Source organism: Amborella trichopoda, chromosome 9 (assembly GCF_054954075.1).
Source record: "Amborella trichopoda isolate Santa Cruz 75 chromosome 9, AtrichopodaSantaCruz75HAP2 v2.0, whole genome shotgun sequence".
Classification (NCBI taxonomy): Eukaryota; Viridiplantae; Streptophyta; class Magnoliopsida; order Amborellales; family Amborellaceae; genus Amborella; species Amborella trichopoda.
Window position 1 is genome coordinate 12,083,422 of NC_142344.1, and position 19,715 is coordinate 12,103,136.

Here is a 19,715-nt window from a genome sequence, read left to right on the forward strand (position 1 = left end):
TAAGGTGGGTAGTGTGGTGCGGTACGAACCAATAAAATTTGAAATGAGGTAAGGCTTACCTCGAAGTGTAGAGGTCGAGTACACCTCAGTTTGTCGCTCTCTTAGATCATGGCTCATATGTGCATCCGCGGAAAGCTCCATGGTCGCTCTTGTGGACATGGTTTAGACTCAACCCCCTTACACTCCTTCCGTCTCGTCTCCCTCTCTCAAATCGCTCCCACGCTGTGGTTCATATCATATGGACTCCTCGGTTTGTCCCTGGCTTGAATAGCCTTGAGAGTAGACTTGGGTCAATGTTTGATTTGAATGGGTTTGTGAAAGGTTTAGGTTGGTTCGATGTGGGTTCAGTGTCGTTCGGGGTTTAGGTCAAGTTGGCTTGATGTACGTTGGGTGCGGTTCAAGGTTTGGGTCAAGTTGGCTCGATGAGGGTCTGGTGTGGTTAGGGGTTCATATAGAGTAGGTGGAATGGAGGTAGTCTAAGTTCGTGTGGGCTAGATGGAGAGGATGTAGGCTTGATTCGTGTCGGCTAGGTGGTGAAGAGATAGGCTAGGTTCATGTGAGTTAGATAGAGAGAGGCAGGCCAGTTTCGTGTGAGCTAGGTGGAGAGGGGGTACGCTAGGTTCGTGTTGGTGAATCCAACAGCCTTCCGACGGCACCTTCGCTAAGAGGTATGTGGGCAACGATAGAAAGGTATTAGGCGAATGGCCTAAGTACCCCTGAGGATATTTCAAGTGCAGTACGTTAGGTCAAGCCGGGGGCATATGCCTTACGTAAAGGCCTCCGTAGAAAACCTAGGCTAGGCTAGGAGGGATTGGGTTATTTGGGTATGGCACACTAGAGGTGTATGGTGGTAGGGAGTAAGGTACACTATGGGTGAATGGTATAAGTAGGGAGTAGAGTGCACTAAGGGTGTATGGTCTAGGTAGGGAGTAGGGTCCACTAGGGTATATGGTTTAGGTAGGGAGTAAGGTGCACTAAGGTTAGGAAAATCCCCCAAAATTAGTAAATAAATCATATAAAATAGGTAAAAACCCTAGATAAATCCTAAAAATTTGGGAAAAAATCAGGAAAATTCCCAAAACAATCTAGAAAAATCCCAAAATTCATATTAGAAATTACGAGACCCTAAATCCCTTAGGAAAATAGAGAAAACCATCTCCCAACCTTAGAAAAATTTAGGTAAAACCTTACTTAAGATACCTAGCTCCTTTTTAATCCCTAAAAACCTTAGATCTAGATGAAAGAAACTTAGATCCAGTAAATTTCAGCATGCAAAAGGCATCTAATATAGGAGATGGTGGCATGAGAAGAGATGCATGATCTTAGCCCGAAACTTCAGGTTTTGGGTCCTTAAGATATATAACTCCTTTCTCCTTAAATTAGTTTTTTTTCTCTTGACTTTTAGTTTACTTTCTCTACAATTTCTTTATTTTAGATTTAGTAAAATTTTAAAAACATTTAAAGGCTCTATACATTGATTCTGAAGCTACCGCTGGTTGTAGTTTCAAAAGGAAACTGGATCCGTATGAATTCGTGATTCTTTTGAAGCTATTATTTGAACGATCTCACTCTCTCTATTATTTCATATATTTAATTTATTTCGCATGGTATTTAAGTTGATCTCGCTCAAAGATCGACGCAAGTTAGAGCATAAACACCACTATTGGGAGCAGACGAAATTTTGGCATGACTACCGTCACTAGCCTTCACAATGAACTCCATAAGTGCCCCCGTCCTCTGTCCTGGCATCCCTGCGCTTATAGCCTCAATTAATAGAAGAGAGAGCAGGTACACTGGAGTGGTTTGGGCTTTCGATGCCCCCATCCTTAAGGCTAGTGTATAGATATCATGAGATGGAATGGAAGGTCAAGGGTTTGTGCTTCGGGCTTAATGGTAGCCAACAGCACGGTCCAAATGTGAAGGTGGTCGGGAATGTGCATGCCTTTTTAACTTTTTTCTCCCATTGGGAGCTGACGAAATTTCGGTAGGATGATGGCCATCTCTATCCTTCACAACGAACTCCATAGGTGTCCTAGTCCTTTTTCCTGGCATCTTTGAGCTCATAGCCTAGGTTAACAGTGGGGAGAGCAGGTGTAACCGGAGTAGGTCGAGCTTTCGATTCCCTTAGCCTCAAGGCAGGTGTATGGATGTAAGTAGTATAGGTTTAGGTGTTGTGGGCTTGTGGCCCGACATAGCCCTCGGAGCCCACGAGGATGATGATGGGGATGTTTAGGGGAGATGGGATGACTTTTTCACCACCTTTGAGTGCTTTAAGGCCGGTAGGTGAGCCACAGGCATGGTGTGTGTGAGATGCATGTGTGTTGTGAGTGAGTGGAGTCGAATCCACATGGACCTGTGATGAGCGAGAGATGGGGCAGGATCGGCCAGCAGCCTAGGGTGCAGAGGAGGAGCGGGCGGCGTGGCCTCCCCTCAACCTTATGAATATTACGCGTCCATATTCATTAAGGATCGGTCTGGCCTTGTTTTCATGGGTTTTAGATGGTGAAATACATCCTAAATAGTAATAAATCCGTGATCATTGTAAATCCTCTCTTGACTTCGCATCCTTAACTTTAGAGGTCCAAATACAGAGCGGATCTAAATGAAGGGTCGAAAGAAAGAATCCGTGGAAGATAGCTCATTTTTAAGCCCAAAAATCATTTATTTCTTTTTTCTTTTCAAGGGTCATGTGGTGGTAAAAGATAATAAACTTATTTTAGAGTGGGCGCATAAGCGGAAGACAGGACAAACCAATGCCCTTCTAATGTAAGGCAGGTGTCCTGTCTCATTAGCAAGTATTGGAGAAGGGTAGGTTGTGAAATTGTTAGGGGTAAGGCTAGGGGTAGCAATGGACCCAGACCCGATCTGAGACTCGATGACCGGACTCGATTTGGGTTCGGTTATGGGTTTAAATATTGGATCCGAATATTATTTGGGTCTTGGTCCAGGTCCATGTGGATTCGACCCGAATAATGTTATTATTTAAATAATATTTAATATATAGTTATGTTTATTTAAATATTATATATAATATTAAAATTATATATATATATATATATATATATATATATATATATATATATATATATATATATATATATATATATATATATATATATATTTAAACATATTTTTTGTTTTTTTAGGTTGGGTCCGGGTCTAGGTTTGATAATTTTGGGTCAAGGTCCGGGTCCGGGTTCAGTCCCATAAAATTTTTTCAGGGTTCCAGCAAGAGTCCTTTGCAATTCGTGCTGTCTGCACGTTGGGTTCTAGGAAATTCCATGCATATCCCCCGGTTTTGTCATTATGTAGTGATTATTTTTATTTTTTTTAACTATATTCACACCTTTTTAAAAATATTAAAATAACAAAATTACCCATATGTCAGATCTTCATCATAAAAAATTTAGTAAGGCATAAGTTTGTGAAATTTCGGATCAAAATTGAGAATCTTGAAGATCCAAAATTTAAAATGTCCAAACTTAGTGTGCCTAGAAGAAGTTTTGGATTTCAAAATCCGAAATTTCCACACATTTGGATTTTAAACATCTTAAAATGTCACCTTTGAATCTTCAAAATTTGAAATTTTAAAAATTTCAAATTTTAAAAATCCAAAACTGATTTTGTTCCCACGGCACACCAGCAGTGGATCTCATTGCCCTAGAAGCAAGTAGAACTTTCGGATTTTCAAAATCCAAATTTGTTGTGAAATTTTAGATCTTGAAATCTATGACAGAGGCATTTTGTGTAAAAATACATTAAAAAAAAATGAAAAGAGGTATGAACATGCAATTGGAAATTTAAGGAGAACTTTTTTTAGTATCAATATTTTAGGGGATATGTGAGTAAATTTATATTGTATTTATTAGCACTTGAGGTGACAAATGGTAAAATTAAATCATTTTTAGCCATTAGATGTGAATTCAATAGATAAAAGTGTGTCCACCTTAATTCTATAATTTAAAGTGTCGAACTTTTTCCATATTCATAAGTGATCATGCCAATCATATATTTAAAGACTAGAAAGACTAACACGCAAGTATATTAACAGGCAAAGGGAATCTCATGAGTTGGAGTCCCTAATAAAATGTTTGGAAGCTGCAGCAGACTTTGTCTCCTCGATCAAAGCAACCAGCTGCTTTTAAAATCCATCTCATCTTATGCCATGAAAGAACCTAAAGTTAAGACCTCAGTCTGGTCTCATGTGACAATAATGGACGCCCAATTCTTCTATGGCTCTATTGGCAACTTTGGCTCACAGAATAGACTTGTAAATTATTCATTATTTCAATGAAAAGAACCCAATTTGATATGGAGACTAGCACTGTATACTTGAAATAGGGCACTGTCGGATGGGGGCACTGTCGGATGGAGAGTGGCCATGCCAGGCATGTACACATAAAACAAATACAATGCGTGCCAAGAGCCTGCATGATTATTGAGAAGTTTGATATTCAGGTAGACAAGCTCAATGCATTTCCATGGAGCTCCAAGATTAGTAAACTATGAACACCAGAATTCCATTGGTCTCCCTCCCTCCTAAAAGTTTGTTATAAGAGGCAAAGTCACAAGCTGAGTCCCCAAGCCACAGAGGTTGGATCTGAAACTTGGAGCTGCACCATGGCTGCCCCAATGCCATACCATGTTCGTTCGAATAGTATGCCATCTGGGACTCACCCTCTCTTTCGTCAATTGAATGAGAAGTTGCTTTCGATTAATGACTCCGCTCAACATACAGCTGAGTGCCTTGCTGATTCTCTTCTAGAATTGTATGATGTCTTTGATGACCTCCTTCAATTGCCACAAACCCTTGATGCCCTCCATTCGGAAGATAAATCAGTCAATGAAATGCTGGATGACTCTCTAAACTTGCTAGATGTGTGCAGCGTCATGAGAGATGCCATATCCCGTTTGCGAGAGCAGCATCAAATCATTCTATCTTTTCTTCGTAGGAGAGACTACACCAGGATGGAAGGCCAAGCTCATGTCTCAGCCAGAAGGAAGATGAACAAGGAGTTGGAAAAATGTCTCAGCACCTTAAAAAGAACTTTCAGATCAATCTCTTCTCAGCTCCCACAAAATCATTCCATACAAAATGAGGAGGTGGAGGTTGCCTTGAGTCAAGTGGGATCTGCCTCTCTCTTCGTGTGTGAATCTCACCTTTTGAGATTCAAAACACCAAAGAAAAGAAAATCGATCATATCCACCATCCTCAGATCCAAGTCCCGGCAACAAAATGAGGGAAACAATGAATCGGAGTGTGCAAATGCTTCCATTTGTGCACTCTATACACACTCTGGCAAAGTTGATGAGACGTGTGCCAAGGATGTCCAAAGAAAATTGGCCTCATTGGACAAATGCATGAGGAACATTGACGATCGATTGGGGTGCATCAACAATCGCTTGATTAGAAGCCGTGTTTCCCTTCTTAACATCATTACAAACTGATTGCTCCAATGAACACCCATTATTAATTCCTGGACATCCACATTTTATAGGAAATGACCAGAGCTACTTGTAATATATTTTTTGCTTAAAATGCTCATTATAAGAGATATTATACTGCATATACATTTTCTTGACAATTAATTTTTTTCCAAATCATATGATCAGCATGTGATGGCAGTTTCACACTTTGGGTATGTACGATTTGTGAACATAAGAACTATCACAGCAAGCATTACGATGAAGAGAAAAATTATTTTGAATTTCTTGTGATAATCTAAAAACATTTCTAAAACTAACCTAGTGCAGATATCTCCCTTGCCAAAGCCAATAAGCATGCCTTACAGCAATCGAGTGCAAGTAAAATGCTTTTCAAACAACTAATTTTAGCATGCAAAATACAGTGCTGTAGCTCCCAGTCCTGGGTCTTCTCTATCTTCTAATGAGAGAGACTATTGATGGACAACCAAATGTTCTATTGTTTCTATTAACAACTAAATCTTGACTTTGTCGAGTCATTCCAGAGAAGTTGTTCTTGACTTTGTCAAGTCATCCGAGATAAGCTGTTGTAACTATTTTGATTTGAATTCCCTTCTTCTGTGAGATTCTTGGTATACCCTTGTCTATTTATACACTTCTTCTTTGAATAAAAGATATCCTCAATTGAGAGTTATCATGGTATCAGAACACCCACAACTTACGAAACCCCCTCACTAGCCTTCTCTCTCTCTCCTCTTCCTCCCCTCACTAGCCTTCTATCTCTCCTCTTCCTCCCCTCACTAGCCTTCTCTCTCTCCTCTTCTTGTTGCTTCTTCAGAGGATGCATTTTCTCCTCCATTGCCTTCTCTGCCATCGTAAAGGCATTGTTTCGATCAGGCGAGATGATTCGATTAAGCCTTCTCCTTCTATAATCATATTCTGGGTCAATGATTCTTTGGGTTTTTTTTTGAAACCCATGTCATCTTCTTCACCTCTTTTGGGCATTGCATTAAGATAGATTTTGAGGCAGTGTATGAAGCAAGTTTGTGAGCAACCGTATGCTCGCCAACATGTTGATTTCCTTCCTCATCTTCATTGACAGGAATCGAGAGCTCATAGCCCTCAAATTTATTGCCCCCACCATAGTGGTCGGCATTAAATGTGACTCGTTAGGGAAGCAAGCTCCTTCTCCTTCTTCCTCCTCTCTTCTTGAACCTTGGCTGTCTTCTTTTATCGCCACCATGGTGTCTTATTCCCCTTTGCTGATTGTAAGCTCCTGATCCTGAAAGGGCCCAAGCCAAAAGGATCATTCTTGACTGCTGTTGCTCCCGCCCTTCTTTTATAACGAAGACAAGCAGCAGAGACCCTCATAACCAGCAACCTCTTTCTCTCTCTACTCCTCCTGATCCACAAACAACAAACTCTTTCTCTCTCTATTCTTCCCTGATCCATTGCCCAAAAAGTCACAACCAGCAACCTCTTTCTCTCTTTAGATGCCGGCCTCCTCCTCTGAAGTAGAGTGCTTCACTGCCAGAGTCGCCCTCTCGACATCCTTCGTCCATGAGATGCCGGAGGCCTCCCAGGCCCTTGCCGACTGCCGCATCGTGACCCACCACCCCTAGGCATGACTTCCCCTTTTCTGGTTCCGCTGTAGAAACTTCACCTTTCTTCCTCCACCACTGGGATAACCCAGGGGTGGTGCTCGTTACATATCCCTTAACTGTGGACAACTATCCCCTCTGGAAAAGAGCTATGTAAACAGCTCTCTCAGCCAAAAACAAGCTTGGCTTTATTAATGGTACCATCTCAAAACCAGAAGAATCTGCAGCTACCTTTCAATCTTGGAGCCGCTGCAATACAATGGTTCTTTCTTGGATTTGAAACGCTGTTCACAAGGACTTTACCAACAGCGTAATCTACTTTGACATCGCTAAAGCTGGGATGATCTTAAAGAGCGCTTCTCACAAGGTAATGCTGCTCAAATCTATCGCATTACCCGCGCCATTTCCAGCCATGTTCAAGATTAGCTCTCTGTTTTATCCTACTACACCACTCTTAAAGGGTACTGCGATGAGTTGGATTCTTTAACCACCATGCCCACGTGTCATTATGGTGCTATGAAAGATGTCTTACAGGTGAAGCAAAATGAAAGAGTTTTTCAATTCCTCATGGGATTGAATGATTACTTCTCCAATCCGTAACAACATATTGACCAAGGACCCCTTGCCATCCTTCTCATTCTCCAAGACAAAAAGCAACGCAGCTTGCATATGCGTGTTTCTCAACCTCTAGAAAGTGTTGCAATGGCCTCCATTCACACTGACAATGCTGGTCATGGATGAGGTCTCCCTGATGTTTTCCACCACACTCAACATAATGACCGAGGACGTGGTCGTGGCTCTCGAGGATGAGAACATCCACGCTAGGACTATTGTGGTTTCTTTGGCCACATCTGTGCACAATGCTACAAACTTCATGGATCTCAACGCAAGCTTCACGGCAAACCTTGCTGCTGCAGTCAATTCTAGCTCCAATGTTCCCACCAACTTCGAAGCACCTGACCCCTCCATTGTTGTGCATCTCTCACCTGCTCAACACTCCCAACTAATGTCTCTCCTCAACACTGAACAAAATTTCTCTTCAGCCAACTTAGCCAGTATGAAAGTTTCATGTGCTTCTATGCCTTCTCTGTCATCCTCTTGGATTATAGATACCGGAGTATCTGATCACATGGCTTCCTCCTCATCTTACACATCCACCACAACACCTCTCCCACAACCCCAATCTGTTAGGCTTCTCAATGGTGATGTTGTTCATGTCTCTCAAAAAGGAAACTGTGCTCTTTCATCTAATATTCATCCCACTGATATCCTTTGCATTCCTTCATTTGATTTGAATGTACTTTCTTTGAGTAAACTAACCAAAACCCACAATTGTGCTGTTGTGTTTTCCTCCTGACTTTTATGTGTTTCAGGACCTTACCACGAAGAAAGTGTGAGGAATGAGATGGCCTCTACATTTACAAGGACATACAACCGGCTTCCTACTGCTCTCAAGTTTCCTCCTTTCAACTTTGGAACAACAGGCTTGAACATCCATCCAATCAGCGTTTGTATGACTTGTCCTGTAACAAAAAAAACCATAGAGCCATTTTCTCTCAGTTTTAATAAAAGTTCTATTCGTTTTAACCTTATACATTGTGATATATGGGGAGCTTATTCCACACCCCACACACATTGGTGCACGATATTTTCTCACCATAGTTAATGACATTAGTCGCGGCACATGGACTTTTCTAATGAAATTCAAATATGAAATCTTTTCTTATATTAAACATTTTTGTGCCATGGTCCAAAACCAATTCAGTTTTACTGTCAAAGCTATTCGTTTTGACAATGGAACTGAGTTCCTCTCCCACCAAATGCAAGATTTTCTTCTTCAAAAAGGGATTCTTCACCATCGATCTTGTGTTGACACACCCCAATAAAATGGAATAGTCGAGCGCAAACACTGCCACTTGCTTGAGAAAGCTCGTGCACTTCGCTTTCAAGTAGGCCTCCCAATATTTTTTGGGGTGAGTGCTTATTAACAGCCACCTATCTCATCAACAAACTTCCTTCACCACTTCTTCAAGGCAAATCTCCACATGACATTTTGTTTCACCGCAAACCCAACTATAACCACCTTCCCGTTTTCGGCTGTTTATGTTATGCTCGTGTCAAAATATTGGACAAATTTAGCCCTTGTGCTCACCGCTGCATCTTTATTGGTTATCCCTATGGTCAGAAGGGTAACAAGATTTATGACCTTGATGAACAAAAGTTTTATGTCAGCCGAGACATTACCTTTCATGAGACGAATTTCCCTTTTCTTTTCAAGAAGGTCCCCATTTCATCCACCATTCATCAACCTTCTACACCTATCCTCATCATTGAGGATGTTGACACCTCTTCTTCTCCAACTGTTCAAGCTGCTTCACCACGACCACCAACTGCTCCACCATCATCACCCCCCACCAATTCCACCCAGTCAACACCACCCATTCCCACTCGTAATTCCAACTGACCCCATCGACCACCTACCTGGCTCGCTGACTACTCATGTTCTCCTGCCATCTCTTCTTCCAACACCCTGGGCGGTCATTTTTCTTCGCTGGTTCCTCACGCAGGTCCACTCTCAAATTCCATTTCTTATAATAATTTTTTTCCTACTCATAGAGCCTTTCTTGCCTCCGTTAGTACTAACCATGAACCCAGGACTTTCACATCTGCCATGAAAGATGCTCATTGGCGAGATGCTATGACAGCAGAAATATGGGCTTTAGAAGCTAATCATACATGGATAGTCACTCCCCTACCACCTAATAAGTATGCCATTGGATGTAAGTGGGTGTATAAAATCAAATACAACGTTGATGGGAACATTGAGCGATACAAAGCTCGACTGGTTACGAAAGGCTTCACCCAAGCTGAAGGCATAGATTATCATGAGACATTCGCACCCGTTGTCAAACTGGTCACTGTTCGCCGCATGCTTGTCGTTGCAGTTGCATGAAATTGGTCGTTGTTTCAACTTGATGTCAACAACGCTTTTCTCTATGGAGACTTAGCTGAAGAAGTTTACACATAGCTTTCTCCTGGCTTCTCTCGTAAGGGGGAGCATAGAGAACATCTAGTTTGTCGGCTCACAATGTCATTATATGGCTTGAAACAAGCTTCAAGGAACTGGTTTGCCAAGTTCTCCACTGCCCTTCTTCAGGCGGGCTTTCACCAGTCTCCGACTGATCACTCTATGTTTGGCTTGAAGGACACCGATCGACTGACCGTTGTCCTTGTTTATGCTGACGACATCATCATCACCGGCAATGACTCTTCTAACATCAATTTCATCAAAGCATTTTTGCATAACAAATTCAAGATCAAAGATCTTGGCTGGCTTAAATATTTTCTAGGCATAGAAGTCGCTCGATCCAAAGAAGTCATCTTTTTATCTCAAAGAAAATACACCATTGACATCTAGCCGAATCTGGTCTTCTGGGATCCAAACCGACTGCATTTCCCATGGAACAAAACCTGAAGCTACATTCCGATGATGGCACTCTCCTTCCAAATCCAGGCTCCTATCGACGTTTAGTTGGAAGACTTATATATGTCACAGTCACAAGACCGGATATCACTTTTTCAGTTAATACCCTCATCCAATTCATGCAGTCACCACGCCAACCCCACATAGATGCCACTACCCACATCCTCCACTATCTAAAAACCAACCCTGGTCAAGGTATTCTTTTGGCAGAACTTCAAACAATTTCCAACTATCTGGCTACTCAGATTTCGATTGGGTTAGTTGCTCCATCAATCGTCGCTCAGTTACGGGTTACTGCACTTTTCTTGGAAATAGCCTCATTTCTTGGCGCACAAAGAAACAAAGTATTGCATCTCGCTCTACTGCCAAAGCAGAATATCGCGTTATGGCGACAACCACTTGTGAACTAATTTGGCTTAAGTATCTCCTTGGTGACTTGGGTATTGCACATGCTCAACTATTGTGATAATCAAGTAGCGCTACACATTGCCTCTAATCTAGTCTTTCATGAGTGTACCAAGCACATCGAGCTGGATTGTCATGTTGTTAGAGAGAAATTACGAGCCGGTCTCATCCAAACTCGTTATCTCTGTACCAACAATCAAAGCACGGACATTTTCACCAAATCTCTTGGTAAAGAGAAATTTTTATATCTTTGGAACAAGTTGCATGCTCCCTCATACTCCAACTTGAGGGGGAGTGTTAACAATTAAATCTTGACTTTGTCAAGTCATTCCAGAGAAGTTGTTCTTGACTTTGTCAAGTCATCCGAGATAAGCTGTTGTAAATATTTTGATTTGAATTCCCTTCTTCTGCGGGATTCTTGGTATACCCTTCTTCTGTGGGATTCTTAGTATACCCTTGTCTATTTATACACTTCTTCTTTGAATAAAAGATATACTCAATTGAGAGTTATCAGTTTCTTTTTTTGTTGGGAAAAGTTCTTAGTTTGCACATTGGAATTAGAAGAGTTACTATAAATTATGAAAATGATAGTATAGTGCAGTATTCTAAAATCCCTTCAAGTCCAATTAGGACATCGCAGAGTTACTCAATACTCACCCGATCTGCTACAGTTACTCAACGAGTACCCACAAAAACTTGTCAAGTATGAAGCTTTTGTTCTATAACCACAAAACTTGTCAAGTCTGAACTTTTTGATATAACCCGATCTGTTACAGTAACCAAAGGGGAGATCGGAAATCTGACTTTTGAAGGTCAGGCATCTCTCAATATTCACTCCTAAGTGTATTTTCCTATAATCTATGGATTCGAAACATCAGATTCAGAAAAAGCATCGAGAATCTCAGATTTGTCAGATTGTTTTTTTATTTAGCTTATTTTTCCAGTGTTTTTTTCTTGCTTGCCTTTTGCAACCTCAGCTGATCAGCCCTTAAAAATGTCCCTAAGCCTAATTCATGTGTTCTCTATCAAACTCTTTGCTTACAGTCCATGAAAAAGAATTATTCTTAGAATCTCGAAATTATGAGATATTGAATATCGAAATATGGGATTTGACTGAAGATCTCAAGAGTTTGGATTAAACTCAAATTGCGAATCCAGTTTAGGGCCAGAAGTTTTAATTTTATATACAATTTCTCTTGATTTTTATGGTTTTTCAGTTATTTTTTTTCTTTTTTTTTTATTTTTACTGAATTCCAAAGTAGAAGAATGAAGAGACAGGGAGAAAGGGGAGAGAGGGCATTGGATTCTCAAGAATGGCACGCCCCACCAATTGGGGGGCTTACTTACTAAATATTATGAGAGAGGCTCCATGCTCGTTGGCTTTCTATTTTTTTGTAAAGCCTTCATGCATTAGAGCCTAAGCTCCATACAAACCACACCCATAAATAGGATGATTTGATTCTTTTTATGATTTTGTATACCGATTTGACTTCTAAGTAGATATTTTCCCAAGTTTTAAAACATATTTTCCCAAGTTTTAAAATATATTAAAAAATGTTCTTTTATTTCATAATCTCAAAGTTTTATTTCTCCTGGATTTTATTTCTCTAAATCCAAAAAAACAAATATAACTGAAGTCTATACTGCTAAAGATTGTGATGTGATAAAATTTAAATAGAAAGATTAAAAGATACATAACACAAATTAATGGTATAAATCAGTGGTTTAAAAAACGAATCGGTGGCTAGGATCGGGCACCCCAAAAACCCATCCGGATCGGTGGATCGACGATCGGGATCGAGCATCGGTCGGATTAAGCTGTAAAAAAAATATAAAAAAATTATTAAAATTTATTATAAATGTTGTTTTTTAAGAATTCAATAAGAAATCCGGGTACTATATTATTAATTTTTATTTTTTAATCAATATGTGAATATTGAGATATTTTTTCTTTGTATGAACTTATTTTAACCATTAAATTACATCACACAAAGATAAAAATCATAGAATTATCGTAGATGAAGTATATAATCATACATGGACTACAATAAAGAATGATAATTTTATAAGAACATTTTAGTTTTTTTTGACAAAAACCTTTTATTTTTTTACAAGAAATGTTTGTCGTGTTACTTTTTTTTTGTTTTTAGTAAGAACCTTTTTTTCGAAAAAAAACTACTTGTTGTATTATTATTTTTTTATAAGAACTTTTTTTTTTGACAATAACTTTTTATTACTTTTTATGTTTTTGAAAAAAACCTTTTATTTTTTTGACAAAAAAAATAATTGATAAGAACTTTTCGTTTTTTTTATAAGAAACTTTTTATTTTATTGATAAGAAAAAAATTTGACAAAAAGCAAAATTGATAAAAAAAAAAACCTTTCATTTTTTCTATAAAAAAAAAATTTGACAAAAAGTGAAATTGATAAAAAAAGCTTTCATTTTTTTCTTATGACAAAAAATACTTGTTGTATTATTATTTTTTTATAAGAAAATTTTTTTTTACAATAACTTTTTATTACTTTTTATTTTTTTGACAAAATATTAAATTTGACAAGAAATATAATTGATAAGAACCTTTCATTTTTTTTTATAAGAAACTTTTTATTTTATTGATAAGAAAAAAATTTGATAAAAAGCGAAATTGATAAAAAAAAACCTTTCATTACAAAAAGTGAAATTGATAAAAAAACCTTTCATCTTTTTTATAAAAAAAAAAAATTGACCTCAAAAAAATAAAATTGACAAGAAAAATAATTGATAAGGGAAACCTTTCTTCAAGCCACATGCTACTTAGTGGTAGAAAGAAGTTGTAATGAATAAATACCTTTTTGTAGCTAACAAGGACAACACGTGTGAAGTGAGGAGAGTCACGTGGCGAGGTGTGCGGACTTTAGGTTCATGTACTTTTTAAAATTTACAAAAATTCCCATTGAAGAATTGGCGGGCCATGACATCATGAATCAAAGAATCGGGAGAATCATGACGTCACATGGCGCGATTCCATGCCGGTTCTTCTCTAGAACCGAGCGATTTCTGGTATTTCACTGGAACCGGCATGGGTCTACCGGTTCCCGAGTCAAGCCAGACCATTTTCGATATTTCACTGGAACCGACACAGAGTCACACCAGGTCTGCCTGTTCTCGAGTCGAACCAGGTCTGTCGGTTCTCGAGTCGAACTGGACTATTTTCGAAATTTCACTGCTACCGGTTCCCGAGTCGAATTGGGCGAGTCTTGTTCGACTCGCTGACTTCGGTTCCCGAGTCGAATAGGGCAAGTCCGGTTTTGCAAAGGGATAAAAGTAAGATATCATTGACATAACTACAAAGTTAACCCCTTCATGCTTGTAACTTTTAAAATTTCCCCCCATTCGTTTCTTTAAGGATTTATTACCCGACCAAATTAAGATATGCATGACCCTCAAGTGGGTGGAGAGAAAAACATTATTACTAAATATCCATACATCCAAACTGGCCCAATCTAACTTTTGCTTTTATCTTATTTCTATGTACCCTTATAATATGATCCATATGGTCATCATAACCCATGATCTACATATTAGCACTGTCCAGCCATTTGGACATTGATGAATGGGAGCCAATTTCACCATTAAAATTTAAGTAACCTTTTCAAAATTTCTTCAAAGAAAAAGAAAACTTTTTCAGAAAAAAAAAAAAAAACTTCAAATCCATAATTTTATTACATAATGGTGTATAAATAAAATGTTTTACTCAGTATTAGGAAGGCCAAGTGCATCTACACTTTAAAGTACCAACACATTTTCCATGTCCCTGTGTATAGGCTTGCCTGCAATTTAATCTACAAAGGAAACCGATGCAAAATACTGTCCTGTCTGCATTCCTTTGCCTCTACAGTTGATGCCATTCACCTGCATTTATAAAATGGACAAAAAAAATTGAGAGGCAAAACACGAAAAAATTAGGCCTTGTGCATTTGGACCTACTTGGGAGTATGTTCCACTACACTCCCATGGAAGTGTTATTGTGTATCTACTCCCTCGTTCAAAAGATTTACTTTGGAGGATTTTTTCAATCTGAAATTTGGGAACAACCTAAGAATCACTAGATGATTATTTTCAATAGAAAATTTTGAGTTATTGGAACTTACATCTCGCCTTTTAAAAATTGGATAATCTTTATTCAATCTTGAAACATTGTTTTTTCTAGTACATAGAAATCTTGATTTCATTTTTTTTAATTAGTCTATGGGTTTAAAATATTATATCCCCAAAATTGAAGTCTTAAAATTACTCCTATATTAGGTTTTAAGCAAGGGAGTAAAAAAATTACTCTTATATTGAGTTTTACCTAAAAGAGTAAATAAATAGTATACTCCAGCCAGAGTGTAAAATCTTTTGGCTTAATAAGAACGGGTGGTCGCTCTCATGTGAGCACCCCAGCCAATACTTGTAGCAAGTACGTGTGTATGACTTCTTCGGGAAAACTATCACATAAAAGAAATATTTAAAAATAATAATCACATTATTTATGACATTTCTTTTTCAAGAAAGAGATATTTAGCATGGTAATATCGCAAAACAAAAAATCATAAGATCGGAAACTCAATTTCTCGACAAGGGTTTGACTCTGTTTTCAGAAAAAATTTCAGCGTCTATTATCAGGCAAGACTTTAACTGTGTTTTCTTAGTCTTTCAATTTGGTTTTTACAGGGAAGACCAATGTTACCAAAAGGATGGTAATGAACGTTTATGATGTAATGGCTCAGAGAATAGATTGAAAAGCTTTAAACCTTCATATAAGACTGAGCAATTCGGCTCAAACAGTAGTGTTTTATGACTGTTACTGTCATAGATTGTGATCTTTATGATCTTGTAATCACAAGGGAGATTATAGAAGGCCAGTTTATTTTGATTCAATGAAAATTTTCTATATGAATGAGAGAGAGGGAGACCCCGGGGCATAAGGGCGAGGATTGGAGCCCATAACTTTAATAGGAAAATTGGTTTCTAATACAAGATCAAGACTTCATTTAAGGAAAATACATTTCATAATAGGATCACCAGTATCACCACGAATTAGTAATAGAGATATTCCGTAAACAAGATCACCATGAATTACTATATTCACACCTTCTTAAAACATTTTAAAATAATAAAACTACCCATATTTTGGAAGCTAGAAGAATTTTTGGATCTTTAAAATCGAAAAATTTCTTTTGGAACTCAGATCTTGAAGATTTAAGATGAAGGCATTTTGGGGAAAAAAACATAATAAAAAAATAAAAATAAAAAATGTAGGGGAACAATTTTTTGTTAACAATATTTTAGGGGATATGTGGGCAAATTTTATCTCGCGTTTGTCAGCACTTTAGGTGACAAATGGTAAATGACAGGTTATATTTAGGGATTGTATATAAGATATTTATTTTTGGTCTTAGGAGGTTAGGAATCACTTTTAAGTTTTAACAATTGGATCTAAAATCCAATAGATGTGTCGTAGCTATAGTTAGTAAGTCGAGGAATAATAAAACATCGGCGGACTAAAACCTAGGTAATAAATCGGCTTTATTTCAAAATGTCAGAGGAAAAATTCGGGTCAAAAATACAGATCGCCAAAAAATAGGATAAGTTATATAATCAAAAATATTTCGGATTTAGTTCAAAAAATTATAGTAAAATCGAATATGTAAAGATGACACAGTATAGGATTATGATTTGTAGCGATTGTATAGATATGAAGCAATTGAACAATAATTTGATAGCCTCACTAGTATCATTAGAGTAATACTTGATATTTTTTTTTGTTGAAACTCTCAATAAATGCAGCAACAATACCCACTTTGTATCACTGAATTCCTAACTACCAAAATCTTTAATATCATTGGATTATATATATATATATATATATATATATATATATATATATATATATATATAAGAAAAAGATGGGATTAGCCCACTAGCTCATATGAACATATGAGCCCAATGGTCCAGATTGAATCTGGGCCGACCTGACGATCACAGATGTCCGGTAGTGTTTGAATTTTATGTTTTTTTTTTTTTTATAAACCCAAATCACATGAAATTTTAGGCGTGTGTTCTTCTCATCAAGGCGCACCTAATAAAAATATAAAAAAAATATTCGTAAAATAAATGACCAAAATACCCCCAAAGTTTTTAAGAGGTATTTTGGTCAATTTATTTATGTAAAATATGTTTTTGATATTTTTTGAAGATTCATTTATTTTTATGAACACATGCCTAAATTTTTAAGTGATTTGGATTTATAAAAAAAAACTAAAATTTAAACACTACCAAACATCCGTGATCATCAGAACGGCCCAGATTCAATCTGGGCCGTTGGCCTCATATGTTCATATGAGCTAGTGGGCTAATCCTATCTTTTCTCATATATATATATATATATATATATATATATATATATATATATATATATATATATATATATATATATATATATATATATATATATATATTTTATTATTTTATTACTTAATAGCTGAAAATCTTCATGGGTACTTGTTACTAATAAAGTTTGTTCTACGGTTTTTATAGCATATCCTACTTTGAAGTTAAAAGATCATTTCTTATATATATCACTTATAGGGACTTTAGGTATATTCCAGTTCTGTATTTGGTTTTCAATACTATCTATTACTATCTCTTCTTTATTTTTTATCTTTAGAATATTACTAGTTTGGGGTAATGCTTTATTTGATAGATTCCTAATAAAATTCTCCATTATTAGGTTGCGGATGAGTGTTCTTAGCTATCTCTTACGTCCTTTTGACCTCAGCGGCTCTCCTGGCCTTAACGGTCTTTTGACTAGATGCTTTCTAACTTCAACTCTCGGACCAACTTTCTCTAATGAAGGAATTTAATTAGGTTTTTCTCTCCTAAAGTATTACTCTTAGTAGTAATACTTTTTGGATAAAAAATAAAGAAGAGATAGTAATAGATAGTATTGAAAACCAAATACAGAACTGGAATATACCTAAAGTCCCTACAAGTGATATATATAAGAAAGGATCTTTTAACTTCAAAGTAGGATATGCTATAAAAACTGTAGAACAAACTTTATCAGTAACAAGTACCCAGGAAGATTTTCAGCTATTAAGAAATAAAAGAATACAATCTCATAATGATAAAAGTTACAATTACCTTCATATAGGTTTAATACAAGTAGCTATTAAACCATTAACCAGGTTAGGACTTAATAATTCAATATTAGTATATTTAAGAGATACTAGACATAATAAGTTTAATGATTCCTTATTAGGCATGGTAGTCCAGTATACTTTAATTGCTTCCCAAATTATTCTATATCATTAAAAGATCCAAATATCCTTAAGGTATTAACCCTAAACCTGAAAACCCAAGGGTTCGATATGATCTCAGGATCTCAGAATTTAGCCATAGTATATAGAATATATTACAAAGTTATGACCACATTATGCCCTAATGTTTTACAAAATGATACAAGAGGAAAAACAATACTTTTCCAAGCCAATATTGAAAAATCTAATACTATTATACCAAACCATAGAATGGTCAAAAATTACTCTACCAGAATCATGGTCAATCTACAATGAAAATCATCAGTACCAAGCCCCAAGAATAAATAATATTCCAGAAAGAATATTAGAAAATCCTAATGATAAAAGAAAAATCCAATTCACTAACAATAGAAGAAATAACAGTAAAGATGATTCTGAAATAAAATCATCTACAAAACCTATAATAGAATTACCAAGAAGTTATACTTCTTCTATAAATCCAAACTTAGAAAGTCTATAAAGAACAAGAGAAAATATTATCATCCCACAATATAGGTCCATACAAAAATCTGAACCAGAAATAACTGACTCAGAAATGGATTTTCAAGTCTTAACTCTAACAGAAGAAAAAAGACTTAGCAAACAATTTATAGATCAGGATTACTTATCTGAAGAAAATAAGGAAATAAGAACTTGGTATAAAAAACATTTTCAACCTAGATTAGTAGAATGATTTCATATAAAATACAATAAGGCACGAAAAAGAGAACGATATAACAAAGGATTTTTTGTCTGGTTAAAAGAAATATGTAGAGAAAGAAAAATACATATTCCTAATTTTGAAATAAATACAATACAAAGTCAATATGCTTCATATGAAACAACTGAAGGAAATACAATGACAAGTATTCACCCTCCTGAAAAAAGTATTATTATAAAAGGATCAAAACCAGAATTAAAATTAGAAACAAAGGCTACACCATATAAAATGACTACAGGAGAAATAGTACATAAAGCTGAATTAATTCCACCTGTAATAGAACAAAATAACTATACAAATTTATATATGCAATCTTTAGGAGGACAAGCATCCAGAATTGAAAATATGTTAAGACCTGTACCTATAAAAGAAACCACAAATGTTTTATTTAAACCACCTCCATCACTTGATAAAGAAAATTTTAATTTTGGAGAAGATAATAAAACCCTAATGGATCAATTAATATCAAAATTATCTAAATTAGAAATTAAAGAGAAAACTTTAAACATTCAAGACAAAGGAAAAGAGAAAATTTCTACAGAAATCCCTGAATCATCTACATTAACCTTACAAGAAAAGACACCCATAATTGCTAACACAATAGAAAATATGGAAGAAGCCTTTACGGAAAATAGTCATAAACAAGATAATAATAATATTCAAAGAATAGTATATGGAAAATCATGGAAACCTTTAACAGGTAGGCCCTATCATCAAAGACCTACCTCTGTTGATATACAATTCGAAGAAGATTTGGTAG

At 36.6% G+C, this 19,715-nt stretch overlaps 1 protein-coding gene across 1 annotated transcript; it reads left to right on the top strand.

Moving 5' to 3' along the window:
* The first annotated feature begins 4,260 nt into the window (after positions 1–4,260).
* On the top strand, positions 4,261–5,458 carry LOC18424323 (uncharacterized). Its single transcript, XM_006828912.2, has one exon. The coding sequence runs from the start codon at positions 4,621–4,623 to the stop codon at positions 5,446–5,448; it is 828 nt and encodes a 275-aa protein (XP_006828975.1). The 5' UTR covers positions 4,261–4,620; the 3' UTR covers positions 5,449–5,458.
* Positions 5,459–19,715: the final 14,257 nt, after the last annotated feature.